Source organism: Polyodon spathula, chromosome 38 (genome assembly GCF_017654505.1).
Source record: "Polyodon spathula isolate WHYD16114869_AA chromosome 38, ASM1765450v1, whole genome shotgun sequence".
NCBI lineage: Eukaryota > Metazoa > Chordata > Actinopteri > Acipenseriformes > Polyodontidae > Polyodon > Polyodon spathula.
This window is the reverse complement of record NC_054571.1, coordinates 3567021-3588388: the sequence shown is the minus strand read 5'-3', so window position 1 is coordinate 3588388 and position 21368 is coordinate 3567021. Positions and strand designations below refer to the sequence as shown.

At 37.9% G+C, this 21368-nt stretch overlaps 2 protein-coding genes across 3 annotated transcripts; one reads left to right on the top strand and one right to left on the bottom strand.

Annotated features, from left to right (window-relative positions):
- Positions 1-2395: 2395 nt before the first annotated feature.
- On the bottom strand, positions 2396-7138 carry LOC121304592 (erythroblast NAD(P)(+)--arginine ADP-ribosyltransferase-like). 2 transcript variants are annotated; one of them, XM_041235805.1, is made up of 4 exons: positions 7004-7138; positions 5506-5601; positions 4179-4842; positions 2396-3169 (listed from the first exon to the last, which is right to left on the bottom strand). In XM_041235805.1, the coding sequence occupies exons 2-4, from the start codon at positions 5566-5568 to the stop codon at positions 3123-3125; spliced, it is 774 nt and encodes a 257-aa protein (XP_041091739.1). In that variant the 5' UTR covers positions 5569-5601; positions 7004-7138; the 3' UTR covers positions 2396-3122. The 2 variants fall into 2 exon arrangements, with proteins under 2 accessions (XP_041091739.1, XP_041091738.1); XM_041235804.1 differs by having other exon boundaries at positions 5506-5613; positions 7004-7137.
- A 5073-nt stretch (positions 7139-12211) lies between these two features.
- On the top strand, positions 12212-13078 carry LOC121304501 (proteinase-activated receptor 3-like). The gene has a single exon (XM_041235666.1). It carries the CDS (start codon positions 12212-12214, stop codon positions 13076-13078), a length of 867 nt encoding a protein of 288 aa, XP_041091600.1.
- The last annotated feature ends 8290 nt before the right edge of the window (positions 13079-21368 follow it).

The following is a 21368-nucleotide window of genomic DNA, read 5'->3' as shown; positions in this document are numbered from 1 at the left end:
AGGACCAGCACATCACCTTCATCGCTCAATGTGATCAGGTGTAGAGGACCACCACATCACCTTCATTGCTCAATGTGATCAGGTGTAGAGGACCAGCACATCACATTGATTGCTCAATGTGATAAGGTGTAGAGGACCACGACATCACCTCCATTGCTCAATGTGATCAGGTGTAGAGGACCAGCACATCACCTTCATTGCTCAATGTGATCAGGTGTAGAGGACCAGCACATCACCTTCATTGCTCAATGTGATCAGGTGTAGAGGACCAGCACATCACCTTCATTGCTCAATGTGATCAGGTGTAGAGGACCAGCACACATCACCTGTGATCAGGTGTAGCGGACCAGCACATCACCTTCATTGCTCAATGTGATCAGGTGTAGAGGACCAGCACATCACATTGATTGCTCAATGTGATCAGGTGTAGAGGACCAGCACATCACCTTCATTGCTCAATGTGATCAGGTGTAGAGGACCAGCACATCACCTTCATTGCTCAATGTGATCAGGTGTAGAGGACCAGCACATCACCTTCATTGCTCAATGTGATCAGGTGTAGAGGACCAGCACATCACCTTCATTGCTCAATGAAGCTATTAACACAAGATTAAACTGGCAATGGAAGACTTTACAACCCACGAGCAACAGTATCACTGGCAGACCCTTTAAAGGGTTAAGAGCCAAGGTTTATAAATGTATTCCCTATTATTATCCCCTGTCTTATTTGGTCACTCTCACTCGTGTGAATAAACTAGGCATTGCATGAACATTGGTTAAGTATTCCCTCCTGTGTTAACATGGTAATGTAGAGAGAGGTCAAGACTTATGCACGCCCCTGTGTATTACTAAAAAAAACATTGATGTAAATGTGATCCATCTTACTCTCGTCTATCCGAGTGTAATCTGCAGCTTAATAAAGCATTTGCAAACTAATAAAGAATGCGGTTTGTCTTTAATTTTGAAATGTTAATGTGTGAAACATACAGCTAAGCTTCCTGCTTGTACTGGTCAGGACTGATTCTGCTATTTAGTGGCTGAGAAAATTCTGCAATGCATTTTTGTAGTAGGAAAAAATTGTGCAGTGCATTTTTGTAATAGGTGTAAATCCTGTAATGCATCTTTGTAATAGGAGAACACTATCTTTCATTTATTTGAGAGGATCCTGTTTGTGGGGTAGCACCATGAGGAATGCTGAACACAAGGGAGGCCGTGTTCTCTTACTTATCAATAAGGGGTGCCATAGTCCAATTAAAACACTAGAGGGCACCACATTCTGATCGAAGTTTTAGTTCAGTTTAGTTTACTCTATTCATGACATTTCTTTTTTTTTCAGAGTTACAGCAGCGGCTTGGTGCTGGTTAAGCTGATCAAAGGCAAATTTATAGGTCTGTAAACTTCCTGTTCTCTAAAGTGTGTGAACATTTTTATTTGATCCCATTTTCTACAGGATCAGCTGAAATGTGTATACAAAAAGATAAACAATAGCTTTAGAGATGAAAAGTGGAAATTGAAGGGAAAGAATTCTTCTCAGAGAATGCGAGAATGAACAAAAATCCAGAATGAATCCATCACAATTGGTTTTGAAATGGAAACAATAATATAGTGGGGATTTTGAGAGTAAAACAGCACACAGTAATGCGAAGCCAACCGAAACTATTAATAAAAGCTCATTACTTCACATTACTATGTGCTGTGCTACTCTCAAAATCAAACGAAGTGGTGACATGGTCTGTTAACATAAAGTAATTCCATAATGCAGTTACTGGTCTGGTTACAGAATATTGGAGTGATTACATCTATTTAAAATTGTAACTACAGTGTAGTTAATGTAATGGATTTTGAAATGTATCCCATATTTTTAGTCATTCAAAAATAAATACAGTAAACGTTTGAAGCACTGCCTGTTAGACTGCATTCAGGAACCTGGCACCCGGTTTAGTTTGTTTCCAGTGAAACACTGAACACACACTGCACAGAGCTGCACCATTAAAATGTATTCAACAAAAAAGACACGAGCTGCATCAAAGATCAGGAATATTTCACATGCCTGTTATTTACACACAAGTTCATGTGTTTTATTTTGTTTGATAATTCACTCAAGGTAAAAATAGCATGTCTTTAAAAGGAGGGCATAAAAAACGAAATATTCTACAGTTTTAGCATGTAAATATCTAGGGACATTCGTTTCACTAAAGACAATGATCCACTGTGAACATGCCAACACATTTTCTTTTGCTTTAATAAATGTTATATATGAAGTGCTGTGAAATAAGCCTTTTTTATCATGAAAAAAACCCAGCCCTAACCATGATCTTTGTTTTCATGTGCATTTCAAAATTAAAGACAAACCACATTCTTTATTAGTTTGCAAATGCTTTATTAAGCTGCAGATTACACTTGGATAGACGAGAGTAAGATGGATCACATTTAAATCAATGTTTTTTTTAGTAATAGGGGCGTGCATAAGTCTTGACCTCTCTCTACATTACCATGTTAACACAGGAGGGAATACTTAACCAATGTTCATGCAATGCCTAGTTTATTCACACGAGTGAGAGTGACCAGATAAGACAGGGGATAATAATAGGGAATACATTTAAAATCCTTGGCTCTTAACCCTTTAAAGGGTCCGCCAGTGATACTGTTGCTCGTGGGTTGTAAAGTCTTCCATTGCCAGTTTAATCTTGTGTTAATAGCTTCAAATCTATAGTTATTATACAGCAGTGTGCAAATTAACCAGAAAACCAAGTTACTGCTGTAGTTTTGATTTGTTGTGCATATGAAATCAAACCATTGGAACTGAAAGCCCTGGGAAATGATCAAAACAGGCAAGTCATTGATTGTCTAATTATATTGATGACTTTAATAAGCCACACATGCAATTCGTTTCAAATAGGAAGAGAAAAGGAACACAGAGCCACAGATGGGAAAATGCAGGAGACTTTGTAGAGGTTGTTTAAGATGCCTAATGAAAGCAGCCCTAAATGAATGTACAGTGTGAGTGAGAGAATATCATTCTCAAGGAAGGTACACTGGCCTGTGCTAAACATAATATAGAACAATTGATTAGACACCCAGCTTTTTCCCAGCCTTGAGTTTTGCACCTTCAGGGAGACTTGTTAACTAATGCAACATAATCCTTCACGACAGGAGCATTCTTTCGGCACTGGAATATAAGGAAAAAAAGAACAAATTAGTATATATATATATATATATATATATATATATATATATATATATATTATATCATATTGAGTATACAAAAAGTTACTTGAGTTGGTAATTAGTTAAAAGAGTACCATTAATAATTACATGTTTCTACAAATATTACCTAACAAAATGTCTGGAATCATTAATTTCAGTAAAAAAATTTCCTCATTTCCTAAAGAGCCGATGCAAAAGGTTTTCAGAAGAGGGTGCAAATTTAGCTGATATTGTGGTCCAGGACACTTTAAAGGGACATTAAAATCAGTAAGAGCAATGTATCGTAAAGCATGCAGATATATCTGAATAAGATAAAAGTGAAATTCGCAAGCAGGGGCAAAAATACTCAGCTTAATAAATAATCCGGTTAATCAGTCTTAAGAAACCCGTCATGCAAAACTAGCAACCTTGTTTATGGTATATTTTGCAAGCAAATTTAATAAAATAAAATATGTAGGAGAGACAGGTACAGCATTATATAAAATAATACAGAATCACATCTCAATCATGAGAAATAAAACAGTAAATGAACCAATAGCTCAGCACTTTACAAATAACAAACATAACATGAGCTAATGTACAATACTGAAGAATAAAGGGAAAGAAATGGATAAATAGACTAGATACCATGATGCCTGAAGGGTTAAATAGAATCACAAGCACATGAACAGATTTCAATAGAAATAAGTGAGTGTGGTTACCATGGCATCCGAAGCCTATCAATGCCTCCAGTGTTTGTTTTCAATCACAGCGTTGCTATGGGGCTGACCGTGATTAAGCAAACGGAAATCCTCTATGCAAATACAGTGTCACACAGCAATGATCTTAACAGAAACTCAAGAGGCAATATCACTGAAGACAGAGACGGCATCTCTTTAAAACAAAGCCAACCCCGGCACTGCTTCAACTAGAAAAGTTCATTCACAGCAGGGCTGCTCTTCCGCGCAATCACACGCTTGACCATTGCTTACCTCCCAAGCAGTTGGAATTGCTCTTCTTGTCAGGAATGCGTGCCAGGTGGATTTGATTTCCATAGACTTTCAGCACTTTGAATTTTTCAAAAGGTGGAATAAGCACCTCTTTTTCACTTTGATTATCTGAGTATTCTTCAATTGGCACGCCGAGGCAGGTTTTTATTGCAAACAATGTTCCGTTTCCAAAATTTTCTGCTACCCTTTTGACTAGAGAGGTAGAAGCAAACTGCCCAAATCGTACAATTGCACCCTCATTAGCGGTAAAGGGGTCTTGAACCCCTCTAAACACGTCATAACATTTACTCTGCTTGGATCTCAGAGTTTTCAGGGCGTCTGTCAAATAAAAATGCAACGACTTGAATGGAAAAGCTTTATAATGTTTTCCTCCATTTCTAACTTTTTCATTGAAAGTGTTGTAAACATCCATAGTATAAGCATAGATTGCCGTGGCTTGTTCCAGATTCAATGGCATCCTCTTTTTTTTCACCATTGACTTTTTCGCTGTTTCCCAGACGTTTTTAAAATTTGGGGTGTTTTGTAATTCTGACGGAAGATATTTTTCCTTAACAAGTTTTAACATTTTGCTTTCGCAACGGACATATTGATCATCGAGGGAATTTTCTGCGAGGTCCATCGGTATCGCAGCCTTAAAACATTGTATCTGAAAAAAAGAATAATATAAGACATAAGTGGAAGAAACCCCGCTTGTTAATAATAACACGCACTAGCGCGCAACTGACACATATTGCAATCTACAGAAATGTGATACACAGTGGTGCAGTCCGAAACGCCATTAAAATATAGATTTTCTTAAATAAGAATTATTATATGAATTCCCATTGTATTTGTATACTGAACTTCTAGTAACACATACAGCCTAATAGGTAATGGAACAGGTCATGCTGGAGCAGAAGCAGACTCATCTTCTTTTGAAGAGTCATCTTCGTGGTACACAATTTTCCTAATTTTCAAACTATTATTATTATTATATTATTATTATTATTATTATTATTATTATTATTAATTATTATTATTATTATTAATAATAATAATAATATAATAATAATAATAATAATAATAATAATAATAATAATAATAATAATATATTTGCCTGGTGTGAGTTACAATACTTTTTGTCATGTCGTTGATATTAGTTTGAAAATGGGTCATGTCCATTATAAGACATTATTTTAGTTATGCTATATAATTTTTTGAATATTTTATAAACTATATATATATATATATATATAGCCTCGAAGATCATTTGTTGAATTGCTTTAACTTGACCAAAAGAGAAATCCAGAAAAGAACACAGAAATATAACCTGTGGAAACTGCAGCAAGAACACAGCAGACAGGATGAGAATCGAGGGCAGCAGGATTTTCATCTCCGTCTTCCTCCTTCACCAACCGGGCAAATCCTTTCAACAGAACTTGTTTAATCAAGAACGAGAATAAAAGGGTTAAACAAGGCACAGTTCATTTTACTCCCATGTTGTTCCATTGCTTGTTTTCATGTTCTGTCGTGTTTGTAATTCATCTCATTCTAGAGCTCACTTTCTCTACAGCTCTCCACACCTCTCTGTGCTTTACAATGCTTCCCTATGCTTTACCAGACCTCTCTGTTCTTTACAATGCTTCCCTATGCTTTACCAGACCTCTCTGTGCTTTACAATGCTTCCCTATGCTTTACCACACCTCTCTGTGCTTTACAATGCTTCCCTATGCTTTACCACACCTCTGTGTGCTTTACAATACTTCCCTATGCTTTAGCACACCTCTCTGTGCTTTACCATGCGTTTGCTATGCTTTACCAGACCTCTCTGTGCTTTACAATGCTTCCCTATGATTTACCGCACCTCTCTGTGCTTTACAATGCTTCCCTATGCTTTACCAGACCTCGTTGTTCTTTACAATGTTTCCCTATGCTTTATCAGACCTCTCTGTGCTTTACAATGCTTCACTATGCTTTACAATACATCTCTGTGCTTTACAATGCTTCCCTATGCTTTACCATACCTCTTTGTATTTTACAATGCTTCCCTCTACTTTACCATACCTCTCTGTGCTTCACAATGCTTCCCTATTCTGTATCATGCTATTCTATACTTTATTACACTTTGTTTTGCTTTTGCTAAGGGGAACTTTTACAGGGGCTAGTTTACCCTGTTTTTTAATATGCTTGTAAACATATATTTAGTAAATACTGTTTATTTTCAAACAAAACCAATTATGAAACAGGATAAGCTAATGAACTCACATTTACAAAGCTGTGAAAAAATAACAACACCCGTTAGACACCCACATGGGTTTGGTGTTAATGTGTGAAACATGCCGCTAGGCTTCCTGCTTGTACTGGTCAGGACTGATTCTGCATTTTAGTGTCTGAGAAAATTCTGCAATTAATTTTTAAATATGCAATAAAGCACAGAGCAGTGTGGTAAAGCATAGGGAAGCATTGTAAAGCACAGAGAGGTGTGGTAAAGCATAGGGAAGCATTGTAAAGCACAGATAGGTCTGGTAAAGCATAGGTGAGCATTGTAAAGCACAGAGAGGTCTGGTAAAGCCTAGGGAAGCATTGTAAAGCACAGAGAGGTACTGTAAAACATAATGAAGCATTGTAAAGCACAGAGAGGTATTTTAAAGCATATAGAAGCATTGCAAAGCACAGAGAGGTCTGTTAAAGCATAGGGAAGCATTGTAAAGCACCGCAGCAAACTTTTATAAGGGCAGATGCACTTTAAAAACAAGGCCGTGGTAGATGTGCAGTATAACCAGAGGGATTACTGCAGAGTTTATATAAGGATCTAGAAATGCCCTTACCTGAAAATTCAAATACAGTCAACCAGTCTTTCACTCCAACCGAATGGCATTCGGCTGTCTTTATAGAGCCTCCCAGCTCTGCACAGCAGCAGAGGGGCTGGTGTGTGTTTACCGCAGGCTTTAGCAGTTTGACAGGTTAACTATGGGTGGTTTAAAGACTTCCTGTAGGCTTCAGTAGAAAAGAAGCAAAGATACTCTTTATACAGACTCAAAAGAATAGGGGTCTAGCTTGTGTTGCTTTGGGGAGTGACATTTGTTCTCTATCTTAATAAAAACATATAACTTGTCTACTCTGTGTTTAAATTTGTCATTTACTGTGCTTTGCATACAAAAACATTTATTCATTTATTCAATTTTGCAAACTCATCTGAGTCTGAAAGTGTCTTTAATGCTCATATGGCCACCTTTGGCATCAATAACAGCATGACATGTTTTTGGCATTGTGTCTGTGCACTTTCTTAAAATCTCTGGTGTCATTTGATGTTAGACCTCTTGATGCTTTGAATTAAAAAACTGCAAAAATTTAACCTGCATTTTCCCATTTGTGGCTCTGTGTTCCTTTTCTCTTCCTGTTTGAAATGAATTGCATAGTACAGTCATCAATATAATTAGATAGTCAATGATTTGCCTATTTTGACAGTTTTTCAGGGTTTTGCAGTTCCTGAGGTTGGATTTTATGATCTTTTATAAGGGTTAGTTTACCATGGTTTATTTTTTTAATCTGCTTTACCATACCTCGCTGTGCTTTACAAAGCTCACCTATGCTTTCACTGTGCTTTATCACACTGCTAAACTTTAATATCTGTTTTATAAGGGACACTTTGTTATCTCTGTATAAATATATAACTTATCTACCCTGTGTTTAAATTTGTGTTTAAATTATATATATATATATATATATATATATATATATATATATATATATATATATATATATATATATATATATATATATATAAACAAAGGTGCATTGTACATATTTTTCAAATTACAAAAATGCATTGTCGATTTTTCTCAAAAATGCATTGTAGAATTCTTATGTTACAAAAATACATTGTATATTTCTCTGAGAAACAAATTAGCAGAATCAGTCCTGACCAGTACAAGCTGTAAACTTACCAATATTTTTCACACGTTAACACCAAACCCACGTGGGTGTCTTAACAGGTGTTCTTGTTTGTTTTGCAGCTTTGTATATATGAGGGCATTAGAATAGCTTGTTTTTAAAAGTGGTTTTGATTGAAAGCACTGCTTCATGGAAATGGCATTGATGCATCAGCACTTTGGCAACCCGAAAGGCATCAGGGATCTGTAGTCTCAAAACAACAGTAAAATACAGAACAGAGGCACTAATCTTTTAAAAAGTTTAAAAAGTTTGAGAACCACTGGTTTAGGTGGAAACTGTTAACGGCTACCAAAATAAACTAAAGCAAATGAACATGCCTGCATTTCTGATTGGGAAAAAAACTCAAGGGTTTTCTATGTGAGAAGCATTACGTTATATTAGAGCTAGGCAGTTCATCCCATAGTTAAGGTTCCCTACAGCTGATTCCTCTGCCGTGTTTCAGGTGAGTTGTTTCACTCTCGCACAATCCTTATAAAAGCTATTTTGCTTTTCTCTGGTGTCCCAGAACGTGTGGTATCCCGCTTGCAGCTTGTTCAGAATACAGCCGCTAGAATTCTGACTAAAACCAAGGAAAGCGAACATATTACCCTTGTTCTGGCCTCTTTACACTGGCTCCCTGTGCAGTATAGAATGGATTAGCACCTAGTTTTCTGCAGGACTTTCTGACCCTGTGTTTGCCAAACCACACCCTGAGATCACAGAATGCAGGGCTGCTGGTAATATATATATATCCATGTTGTCTTCAGGCTAACAAGGCACATGGGGTAACTGACAGAGTCTGCATTATTTTTCCCCATAACTTTTAAAAAGGTTTTGATTTTATAATGTAGGTAAAGCGTGTCAGTTTAGTCAGGATTCACTGAATCAAAGCACCATGCCCTGGCTAGGGGCTCTTTCTGTATCGACCTTCAGAATTCGAAGCTGCTTACATTGGTTGGGCGCTGGGCCATTTCCATTGGCCAGACTCTGGGCCGGTTCTGTTGAATCGGTTTGGGGGTCATAATACAGTTTGACATTGGGCTGGTTCTGGCAGCCGTCATCGGACCGGAATCACAGCTGTAATTGGGCAGGTACTGGGCCAGCATCAGCATGCCGTCTGGGTCATACTGTGTCAAATCCGGGGTGCCGCTGATTTCTGTACCCCATGGAATTCAGCATCCCCTGTGATTTCACTGCGCAGGCAGGTTTTTTTTTTCTTTCTTCCCTGAAAGGCAGCTGAACGGGAACACAAGATCTACATGTGTACGCGCCTCACTCTGTACTCTGTATTCTCCCCCTACTGGCACTATGTTTTACTTAGACTGAGGCACAAAAGCATCCCTGATTCGTTATTAAATTTGCACTGAATGGAAATCCCAGACTAAGCAAAAAATTAGCACAAATATTAGGAAGTGTGTGTTTTTTCTTTATTTTAATCTTTTGTTTGGCCTCTGTGTAAAGCTCTCAGGAGGTGTCTCTTCCTCCCTCAGTACAGGCTGCACAGACGCTGCTGTTATTTTCATGCTGGTACCTAGTCTATTTATGTTCATTCTATGTAGTATCGTTCTCTGCACACAGTAAACTTTACGGCGTATTCTGTATTTAACTTAGACATGTTTTTCATGTAAACAAATGTCCATTTGACCAATAATTCTACTGCAGCTGTATCTGCTGTTAAAGTATCACTACAATAAATACCCCAAATTACAGTTTTTTTCAGTAACACTTTATTAATAAGGTGCTGCTTACTAATATTGTATAAATATATAATAGATGCTTAATAACTATGTTATAGAGTATTAATAAAGCATTATAACTGGTTTATTAACATTTTTATGTTGGCTTTAATAAAAGCGTTTATCATTGTTAGTAGTTATGGTTTTATCTTGAGGTTAATGTTTTTGATATTGTAAACATTTTAAATGAGATGGGAAGTAAACAGAAACGTGATAAACATTTACATGCAGACTAGTTTGTATTATTTATACTAACTTTACTGAACAGAAAGAAATATGATTTCCAAAGAGATTCTGAAATTCTTTAATTCTGTGCATCCAAATACTTGTAATTAAAAGTTTTAAGAATTAAGCCTACTGTTTGTTATTCTGTCCTAACCAGGCAGTTTGTCACCCAAACTGTTATGACATGAACAATTTATTAAATAAACAGGGAAAAAAAGAAATGTGTTAATCAGATTATTCTCCATTTTATTGCAACTGTTGCACCCTTCAGTAGAACAAAACTTGTAAAGGGGTATGTGGCAGAGCAAAGCTCTGCCCTTTATAAATTGGCAGGGATGGGGTTAAATTCCCTTACCTGCCTGGGTTTATTATGTTCAGGTGGCTTGGATTGATTAGTTGATTTGCTTAATTAACGATCAATCAGCGCCCAGCCACCTGACATAAAAGGAGGCCTCTGCTTCCCATTAGGAGGAGGGAGCAGAGGTTTGTGGTTTGTGGTTTGTGGTTTGTGGTTTGTGGTTTTTTCTGAATCCAGTGAAGGCATCACCCAGCCTGGAAACCTTTATTTTTGTGAGTTTTGCTTTATTTGTTTAAATATCTTTTATTTTGCCCTTGTGAACTTTTATTTTGTGTTAATTTATAATAAAAGTATATATTTTTTGAACTGCAGTCTGTCTCTGGGCCTCTGTCCACTCACCAGGTTGTCACAGGGTAATTGAGCTGAAACCTCCAGACAGTTTAAAAAAAGGATGAAACCCCCTGCATTGCATCAATGCCAGTTTGTGTCTCTGGGCCAGTACTCTTCTGAGACAGGTGATGTGGATTATGGAGTTCCACAAGGCTCAACACTTGTCCCTTTGCTTTTCAGTGTCAATATGCTCTTCCTTGGATCAGTTATTAACAAGTGCAACCTTGGATTTCACTGTAATGCAGATGATACTTAAATATACTGCTAGTTTCCTTCTAAATCGGAGCTGGTGAGTTCTGTGCTGTCTCAGTGCCTGAGTGAAATCCAGTCATGGATGTCTCTAAATTGTTGGAAGATAAATCCCAATAAGACATAGGTAATAATAGTGGGTTCCAGACACAACTTGGCTAAATCATCTCTTTCTGAAATATCCTTTGATGGGAATCTTTTGACTCCATCTAATACTGTAAAAAATATGGCAATCACTCTGGATACCGAACGACGTTTGGACCCCCACATGAGCTCAGTTATAAAGGCCTTGTTTTATAATTGGAACATTGCCAAATTGAGATCCATTCTCTTTGAAAAGGGGCAGCACACACCTAGTGGTGGCTAAGCACAGGAATATTTTAAACAGTACATTTCAGTAGGTGGAAACTCAGCAAATTGGTCTATATGAGAGCGTGGCTTCCCTACTAGATAGTCTCGGTCTTGTCCCTGGAGATCATTATCTGTTTCTATTACCAACAGAGGGTTTTACTCGTTGATACATCATTGTGGAGATATTAGAGAGCCGCTGCCTGCTGAAAACACCCTAACATTGTGGTAAGAGAGAATGCGTGGCTTATATATACTGCTTAGTGCACTACTCTTAAAGTAAATCTAGAGGTGTAGAGATCTAAGAGGTGTAGAGAGATAAGTATTTAGCAATTTCTTCACAATTGCTATCCATCTTAAATGTTTGTTACATGAATGCTGTTGGTCGTGATTTGCCTGCATTGACAGGACTGCTTTGACAATGAGATGGCCTTCATCTCTATTTCCAGAATTATTTTTAAGGACTATCAAGTGTGAACAGAAAAAGTCTCCTAGTATATCTGATGCATGCTTTAAAGCTGTGTTGTTTGATATCAAAGGTAAGGTTGCTTTGTAAGTGAACTGTTCTTATCAGAGTGACATTTCTTCATGGAAAAACTATCTGCTAACCACAGGCTTACTTTATAAAAAGCAACCGTGTACAAACCACCAATATAGCAAATCTAAACAATGAAAAACCCAATACAGTGTAATGAACTTGTCACTACGACCTGCTCAGCAGTGTTATACTGCACTGAGATCTTGTATGGGTGCTGTTCATCTTTCATCTTCTCTCACCAGATTCTCTTGGCCAGTGAAACCCAGTTCCTTGTTGACACATTCAATGCACAATGGATTCTTTCAACACAAACTCTACCATGGTCCCCAACAACACCACAGCTCTTAGTACCGGCTTTGACCTGGAATGTAGAGACAATCCAGCTGGGTTCGCATTCTGGGCGACTTTGAAGTCTCTAAGTGTTATCCTGGGATTGCCAGCCAATGTGACAGTGCTGTGGATTTTACTGAGGAAAAAAACTGCCATCTCATCTTCTGAGGTGTTCATACTGAACCTGGCTGTCATGGATATTTTGTGTTGCCTCAATGCGCCCCTTGGAATATATAATTACTACTTTCTAAACAATCCAATTGCTTACTCAGTAATATTTGTTTTACTTAATTTTAATCTGACAGGGGTTCCTCTGTTCCTTTGCTGTATCTGTGTGGAGCGTTACATGGCTGTGGTGCATCCAGTCACCTACCTGGGGCTCAAGTCACTCACCTATAGAGTGGTGTGCTCTGCTGTGGCATGGGCTATTATTGTCCCCTTCTCCATCTATCTAGGTAGAACAGCCTTTGTATCCCCTGCATATGTAATCTTAGGTTTCATCTCTGCCTTGTTTATTGTCATGGTTTTCTGTAACATCTCCATCCTGAGGGTCCTGAGGAGGTCTTCTCCAGGGAGAGACGAGATCCATCCCATGAAGAAGAAAGCCTTGCAGATCGTTTTTACCATTTTAATGATTGTGTTAGTTTCCTATTTACCAGTAGTAGCTGTCTTCCCATTTAAATCATATTTCAATCCTATGATATTTCAATGTTATATAAGTCCATTATGCTATAGCTTCTTTATCCCCAGGAACTTCATACAGCCTTTGCTCTACCTGTCTAATGTGGGTGCATTGCCTTGTGGGCAGTTTCCATGCAATGGGGCGTGCTGTATAGCACTGAGCCCCACTCCATGAACTCAACAGAAAACATATTCCATTGTCAAGCAAGTAGCTTCAAATTAAATGAGCCTGTCCTTTAACTATTAAGATGTTTTGAATAGCAGACTAGAGAGACAGCAATTTGGATTTGTGCTATCAATTTCAAACTACAAGCACCTCAATCAGGCAATACAAAAATATCAATGAAACTCATTTTTTAAGAAACAGCACTCAGACCAACTGAGAGTGGTTGCAAACATCCGGATGAGTTTTAAATGTCATGCTAAGTTAATTTGTCTATAAGGGATTTTTAATTCTTTACTGGCTGATTTCTTAAAGCAGCTTCAGGGAATCTTTCTTGTAAAAGCCACTTGCCTCTCTATTGTAAATAGACCCACTTAATCCTGTTAGTTGGGTTAGACTACAAGTCAAAGCTTCACTACATGTTAGTGTATAGTATATTAAGACTTACACTAACTGGTAGGATGGCTATCAGATATTATAAGTATAGACTTTGAATGTTGTCTTTTGTAAATTTGAGCAAAATATGTATTTCTGAATATTTCTGAATATTCTAATATGTTCTTCTAAAGATACAAACTGCAAAGCAGCAACATACACAGAAGTGTGCAAATGTGTTAGAACATCTCATGATTGCTCACTTATATCTTTAATATACTAACCTGCATGAAAACCTCTGGGTGTGAGAATTTACATTTCAACAGTAATCAGAGATATAGAAGCAATAGGCTCTCACATGTGGAAATGTTAGACCACTTTATCTTTTATATAGGCATCTTAAACAACTTTAAAAAACTGTCTCCTGCATTTCACCATGTGTAGCTCTGTGTTGCTTTTCTCTTTACTATTTCAAATGATTTGCATGCGTAGTCTATTAAAGACATCAATTAAATTAGACTCTCACTAATTTGCCTATGTTTACAATGTTCCCGGATTTTCAGTTGCAGTGGTTTGGTTTCATATGCACGATGCATCTAAACTACAGAAGCAATGGGGTGTTCTAATAAGTGTGCCTGTATTGTAACCCATGTTTCTCGTTGCTGGAATGTGTTTGTGTTGCAGGGTGATACAGTGCTGTCACTGTAAAAAGACGACCTGTTCTGTCTCAGATGAACTGTCATCTTCTCTTGCTTATTTTTGTTAAACATGTTCAAATCGGTTACAAACATCATGACAAGTTTGAAATGTTATGTTAAGCTAATTGCTCTGTAATGGATTGTTAACTGTTTAATGCTGCTCTGTATTGGCTGATTTCTTAAAGTCACTTTGTTGTGTAAAAGCCTCTTGCCTCTCTATTGTAAATACACCCACTTAGTCCTGTTGGTTGGGTTAGACTACAAGTCAAATCTTCACCCCATGTTAGTGTATAATTTGGTGTATTGAGGTGTGCTGTTCTGCTTTGTTATTCTTTTTTAAATGTGAATCTTCAATATTTATAAATGTACTTCTGCATTTGAAATTGCAAATAAAATCTCTGAAATGTGTGCTTGCCTTCACTTGTTATATATCTGCATGTTCTGACTGTGGTGACACTTTCCACTGAGTGTCTCTAATTACTGTGTATTTAAGAACATCCATTATATAGTTCATGAAAACAAGTCTTTCTTACAATATCAGGTACTGCATGTATTTAAAAGTGATATGGATTTGACAGTGCTAAACAATGTCATAGGACCCCTGTCTTTCTCTACTGGAAACTTTGATTAATGGATGTTTTTATTTACTGTAGTTAAAACAAGGTGCTTCCTCCCTGTGTTAATGACCATTGAGAATTTGAATAACAAGCTGTCATTGATGTGCTGTCATTGATATGCAAACCTGATGGCGTCTCCATGCCACACTTAACTTAAAAATCAGTACTAATCACTATGAATATAAATAAATAAAGGTTGAAAATGCAGTATGTCATAAAAAATGCACAGTGTATTTTTTACTATTTGCTATGTATATACTATCACTTATACTTGTACTCACAAAACACATATCCTACAATAGCCTTATGTGTTCATACCAAGGAATGTTATTGTGAAAATAAATATCACACACAATTAAAAGAAAATTAATTAATTTATTGAGTGGTGATAATAGGGCAGCAATGCCAAATTACTGTAGATGTTTTAATTCATTACTCTAATCATTATCATTACACACAGACAATGTGAAAATGTCATAATAATAATAATAATAATAATAATAATAATAATAATAACTAGAAGTTGCAAGCAACTTGACGGCTACCAAGGCATTCTTGTTCCTATCTGTGTTTCTGTGGCAAGCTGGCCGACCCAAGGGACTTTTTCGACCTGAAAAAGAAACAAGGCTCAGGGATTACAAATGGAGATTAGATAAAGAGGCATTCAGAACAGAAAATAGGAGGCACTTTTTTACACAGAGAACTGTGGGAGTCTGGAACCAACTCCCCAGTAATGTTGTTGAAGCTAACACCCTGGGATCCTTCAAGAAGCTGTTTGATGAGATTCTGGGATCAATAAACTACTAACAACCAAACGAGCAAGATGGACCAAATGACCTCCTGTCGTTTGTAATCTTTCTTATGTTCTTTTGGTGCGGTGACGTCAGACCGGGAAGATCACACAGTACTGCGAGTGACTGGCGAATGTGCTGCAGCACTGTTTAATAATAAACAGAACTGGAATCTCGGCACAGCTGCATGTGAACCAGCTCTACTCGTCGTGCTGCCATACTAATATCAACTTTAATCTGCACGTGGCGTGATTCTGCCATCCTCGTGTCTAAATACAAATATACATTTTGCTTCACTCGTGCTATATAGCCCCACATTATACCCTGCACACCAATACATACACACCAACAATAACACACCACATACAACATAAAACACAAAGTCAGCACAGGGGCGGGGCACCCTGCCACAGTTCCGTAGTAACCATGACCCTACCTTCACTCTCTAAGCCGCTATAAGCTAGTTTTACATTTGACCTTAAGGAGAGGTCAAAGGTCAAGGTCAATATCAAGGTATTTTTTAATAGAGTATATATTATTTCCCATAGGCCTCCACTACTCTGTGTTCTCAGAGTAACCTGCCACAAGTAAAATACACGGTAAATTAGACGTGCTACCACCCAGTGATCTCGTAACCACTTGTAAACTATCTGTAAGTGAGTACAGTAGTCGGGGTACGAAATAATGGACATCGTTGAAGTAAAAAGTGATGGGTGGTTGTTTTGTCCGTTGTGTAATTTTTATACCGTCAAAGGTCATATCCTTGGTCTAAATCCAGTTTGAGATCTTTCAAAGTTCAATGGATGTCTCAGTTTAAATTTCCCGTTAAGGTTTACACAAATATCAAGGTATTTTTTAATAGAGTATATATTATTTCCCATAGGCCTCCACTACTCTGTGAAGAGTTTTGGACGGTGTTCATTTTATGCGCAATTTATGCAACTAGAGCAATGGTGAAATTTGATAGGCCTATCAGCAGCCATGCTTTTTACTGTAGCAACTTCATTTTACCACCCTTTAAAATATGGCAAGTTTTGCTTTGATCAGATTAGAGGTTTTGGAGATTTCAAGTTACCTACACAAATGTAGGAGCTGAAAACAATTAAAAAGATCTAATTGTGCAAATTATTAGTTCTTAAGGGTTCAAAAGTATAAGGCATACAAATGTGTTATTCAATAACATGAGGGCCCCTGCAGTGAAAGTTTTGTTAAAATATGTGAGCAGATTACAATAACACTGCACACAAACCATCCTGAAATGTGTGTGCTTTAATTAAAATGTGAGGGGATACACAATTCCATAGCTTCACAGCAGCTATGGAATTCTGTACCCCCCTATGTAGAGTATTGGGGGGCCCCAAGAGCACATGAGATAATACAGTATAGTAATACAAACCGGTTTGTGGGTTTTTGTTTATCTTAATTTTAACAACCAAAGAAAAAACGGTAACACTTTATATTAAGGTGCTGCTAATTAATGTTTTATAAATATATAATATATATATAATAAATGTGCTTATAGAGTGTTAATAAGGCATTATAGATGTTTATAACCATGTAATAGCCATAAACATAATTAGTTTTATAAAGGCTGCAGTTTTTAGCCACCTATTGTACTATATGGCTATTGCATGGTTATAAACCAGTTATAATGCTTTATTAATACTCTATAACATAGTTATTAAGCATCTATTATATATTTATACAATATTAGTAAGCAGCACCTTATTAATAAAGTGTTACTGAAAAAAACTGTAATTTGGGGTATTTATTGTAGTGATACTTTAACAGCAGATACAGCTGCAGTAGAATTATTGGTCAAATGGACATTTGTTTACATGAAAAACATGTTTCAATGTCTAAGTTAAATACAGAATACGCCGTAAAGTTTACTGTGTGCAGAGAACGATACTACATAGAATGAACATAAATAGACTAGGTACCAGCATGAAAATAACAGCAGCGTCTGTGCAGCCTGTACTGAGGGAGGAAGAGACACCTCCTGAGAGCTTTATACAGAGACCAAACAAAAGATTAAAATAAAGAAAAAACACACACTTCCTAATATTTGTGCTAATTTTTTGCTTAGTCTGGGACTTCCATTCAGTGCAAATTTAATAACGAATTTGGGATGCTTTTGTGCCTCAGTCTAAATAAAACAAAGTGCCAGTACATCTCTGTTTCAGTGGGGGAGAATACAGAGTGAGGCGCGTACACATGTAGATCTTGTGTTCCCGTTCAGCTGCCTTTCAGGGAAGAAAGAAAAAAAAACCTGCCTGCGCAGTGAAATCACAGGGGATGCTGAATTCCATGGGGTACAGAAATCAGCGGCACCCCGGATTTGACACAGTATGACCCAGACGGCATGCTGATGCTGTCCCAGTACCTGCCCAATTACAGCTGTGATTCCGGCCCGATGACGGCTGCCAGAACCGGCCCAATGTCAAACTGTATTATGACCCCAAACCGATTCAACAGAACCGGCCCAGAGTCTGGCCAACGGAAATGGCCCAGCGCCCAACCAATGTAAGCAGCTTCGAATTCTGAAGGTCGATACAGAAAGAGCCCCTAGCCAGGGCATGGTGCTTTGATTCAGTGAATCCTGACTAAACTGACACGCTTTACCTACATTATAAAATCAAAACCTTTTTAAAAGTTATGGGGAAAAATAATGTAGACTCTGTCAGTTACCCCATGTGCCTTGTTAGCCTGAAGACAACATGGATATATATATTACCAGCAGCCCTGCATTCTGTGATCTCAGAGTGTGGTTCGGCATACACAGGGTCAGAAAGTCCTGCAGAAAACTAGGTGCTAATCCATTCTATACTGCACAGGGAGCCAGTGTAAAGAGGCCAGAACAAGGGTAATATGTTCGCTTTCCTTGGTTTTAGTCAGAATTCTAGCGGCTGTATTCTGAACAAGCCAAGCAGGATACCACATGTTTTGGGACACCAGAGAAAAGCAAAATAGCTTTTATAAGGATTGTGCGAGAGTGAAACAACTCACCTGAAACACGGCAGAGGAATCAGCTGTAGGGATCCTTAACTATGGGATGAACTGCCTAGCTCTAATATAACGTAACGCTTCTCACATAGAAAACCCTTGAGTTTTTTTCCCAATCAGAAATGCAGGCATGTTCATTTGCTTTAGTTTATTTTGGTAGCCTTTAACAGCTTCCACCTAAACCAGTGGTTCTCAAACTTTTTAAACTTTTTAAAAGATTAGTGCCTCTGTTCTGTATTTTACTGTTGTTTTGAGACTACAGATCCCTGATGCCTTTCGGGTTGCCAAAGTGCTGATGCATCAATGCCATTTCCATGAAGCAGTGCTTTCAATCAAAACCACTTTTGAAAACAGGCTATACTAATGCCCTCATATATACAAAGCTGCAAAACAAACAAGAACACCTGTTAAGACACCCACGTGGGTTTGGTGTTAACGTGTGAAAAATACCGGTAAGTTTACAGCTTGTACTGGTCAGGACTGATTCTGCTAATTTGTTTCTCAGAGAAATATACAATGTATTTTTGTAACATAAGAATTCTACAATGCATTTCTGAGAAAAATCGACAATGTATTTTTGTAATTTGAAAAATATGTACAATGCAACTTTGTATATATATATATATATATATATATATATATATATATATATATATATATATATATATATATATAAGTTATATATATATACAGAGATAACAAAGTGTCCCTTATAAAACAGATATTAAAGTTTAGCAGTGTGATAAAGCACAGTGAAAGCATAGGTGAGCTTTGTAAAGCACAGCGAGGTATGGTAAAGCAGATTAAAAAAACAAACCATGGTAAACTAACCCATATTAAAAGATATATAGAGGTAAACTAACCCAATAAAAGTCCCTTACCCAAAATCCAACAGATATTAAAGCATGTGAAAAGCAAAGTGAAAGCATAGGTGAGTATTGTAAAGCACAGAGAGGTATGGTAAAGCATAGGGAAGCATTGTAAAGCACAGAGAGGTAAAGTAAAGCATAAGGAAGGGAAGCAAATGTAAAGCACAGAGAGGTGTGGTAAAGCATAGGGAAGCATTGTAAAGCACAGAGAGGTATGGTAAAGCATAGGGAAGCATTGTAAAGCACAGAGAGGTGTGGTAAAGCATAGGGAAGCATTGTAAAGCACAGAGAGGTGTGGTAAAGCATAGGGAAGCATTGTAAAACAGAGAGAGGTGTGGTAAAGCATAGGGAAGCATTGTAAAGCACAGAGAGGTGTGGTAAAGCATAGGGAAGCATTGTAAAGCACAGAGAGGTGTGGTAAAGCATTGGGAAGCATTGTAAAGCACAGAGAGGTGTGGTAAAGCATAGGGCAGCATTGTAAAGCCCAGAGAGGTCTGGTAAGACAGGGAGGCATTGCAAATCACAGAGAGGTATGGTAAAGCAGAGGGCAGCATTGTAAAGCACAGAGAGGTATGGTAAAGCATAGGGAAGCATTGCAAAGCACAGAGAGGTGTGGTAAAGCATAGGGAAGCATTGTAAAGCACAGAGAGGTCTGGTAAAGCATAGGGAAGCATTGTAAAGCACAGAGAGGTCTGGTAAAGCATAGGGAAGCATTGTGAAGCACAGAGAGGTATGGTAAAGCAGAGGGAAGCATTGTAAAGCACAGAGATGTGTGGTAAAGCATAGGGAAGCATTGTAAAATAGAGAGATGTATAGGAAAGCATAAGGAAACAATGTAAATCACAGAGAGGCGTGGTAAAGCATAGGGAAACATTGTAAAGAACAGAGAGGTCTCGTAAAGCATAGGGAAGCATTGTAAAGCACAGAGAGGTGTGGTAAAGCATAGGGAAGCATTGTAAAGCACAGAGAGGTGTGGTAAAGCATAGGGAAGCATTGTAAAGCACAGAGAGGTCTGGTAAAGCATAGAGAAGCATTGTAAAGCACAGAGAGGTGTGGTAAAGCATAGGGCAGCATTGTAAAGCCCAGAGAGGTCTGGTAAAACAGGGAGGCATTGCAAATCACAGAGAGGTATGGTAAAGCATAGGGAAGCATTGTAAAACAGAGAGATGTATAGTAAAGCATAAGGAAACAATGTAAAGCACAGAGAGGCGTGGTAAAGCATAGGGAAACATTGTAAAGCACAGAGAGGTATGGTAAAGCATAGGGAAGCATTGTAAAGCACAGAGAGGTCTGGTAAAGCATAGGTAAGAATTGAAAAGCACAGAGAGGTGTGGTAAAGCATTGGGAAGCATTGTAATAACAGAGAGGTGTGGTAAAGCATAGGGAAGCATTGTAAAGCACAGAGAGGTCTGGTAAAGCATAATGGAGCATTGTAAAGCACAGAGAGGTATGGTAAAGCATAGGGAAGCATTGCAAATCACAGAGAGGTGTGGTAAAGCATAGGGAAGTATTGTAAAGCACAGAGTGGTCTGGTAAAGCATAGTCAAGCATTGCAAAGCACAGAGAGGTGTGGTAAAGCATAGGGAAGCATTGTAAAGCACAGAGAGGTCTGGTAAAGCATAGGGAAGCATTGTAAAGCACAGAGAGGTCTGGTAAAGCATAGGGAAGCATTGTAAAGCACAGAGAGGTCTGGTAAAGCATAGGGAAGCATTGTAAAGCACAGAGAGGTCTGGTAAAGCATAGGGAAGCATTGTAAAGCACAGAGAGGTGTGGTAAAGCATACGGAAGCATTGTAAAACAGAGAGATGTATAGTAAAGCATAGGGAAACAATGTAAAGCACAGAGAGGCGTGGTAAAGCATAGGGAAGCATTGTAAAGCACAGAGAGGTGTGGTAAAGCATAGGGAAGCATTGTAAAGCATAGAGAGGTCTGGTAAAGCATAGGGA

Bases quoted from the DNA above. Each gene is read 5' to 3' on its own strand.
- LOC121304592 (XM_041235805.1), bottom strand. From the start codon at position 5,568: ATGAAAATCCTGCTGCCCTCGATTCTCATCCTGTCTGCTGTGTTCTTG. The intron at 4,843-5,505 runs GTTATATTTCTG...TCTTTTTTTCAG, and splicing joins TCTTGCTGCAGTTTCCACAG to ATACAATGTTTTAAGGCTGC. The intron at 3,170-4,178 runs GTAAGCAATGGT...CTTATATTCCAG, and splicing joins CAATTCCAACTGCTTGGGAG to TGCCGAAAGAATGCTCCTGT.
- LOC121304501 (XM_041235666.1), top strand. From the start codon at position 12,212: ATGGTCCCCAACAACACCACAGCTCTTAGTACCGGCTTTGACCTGGAA.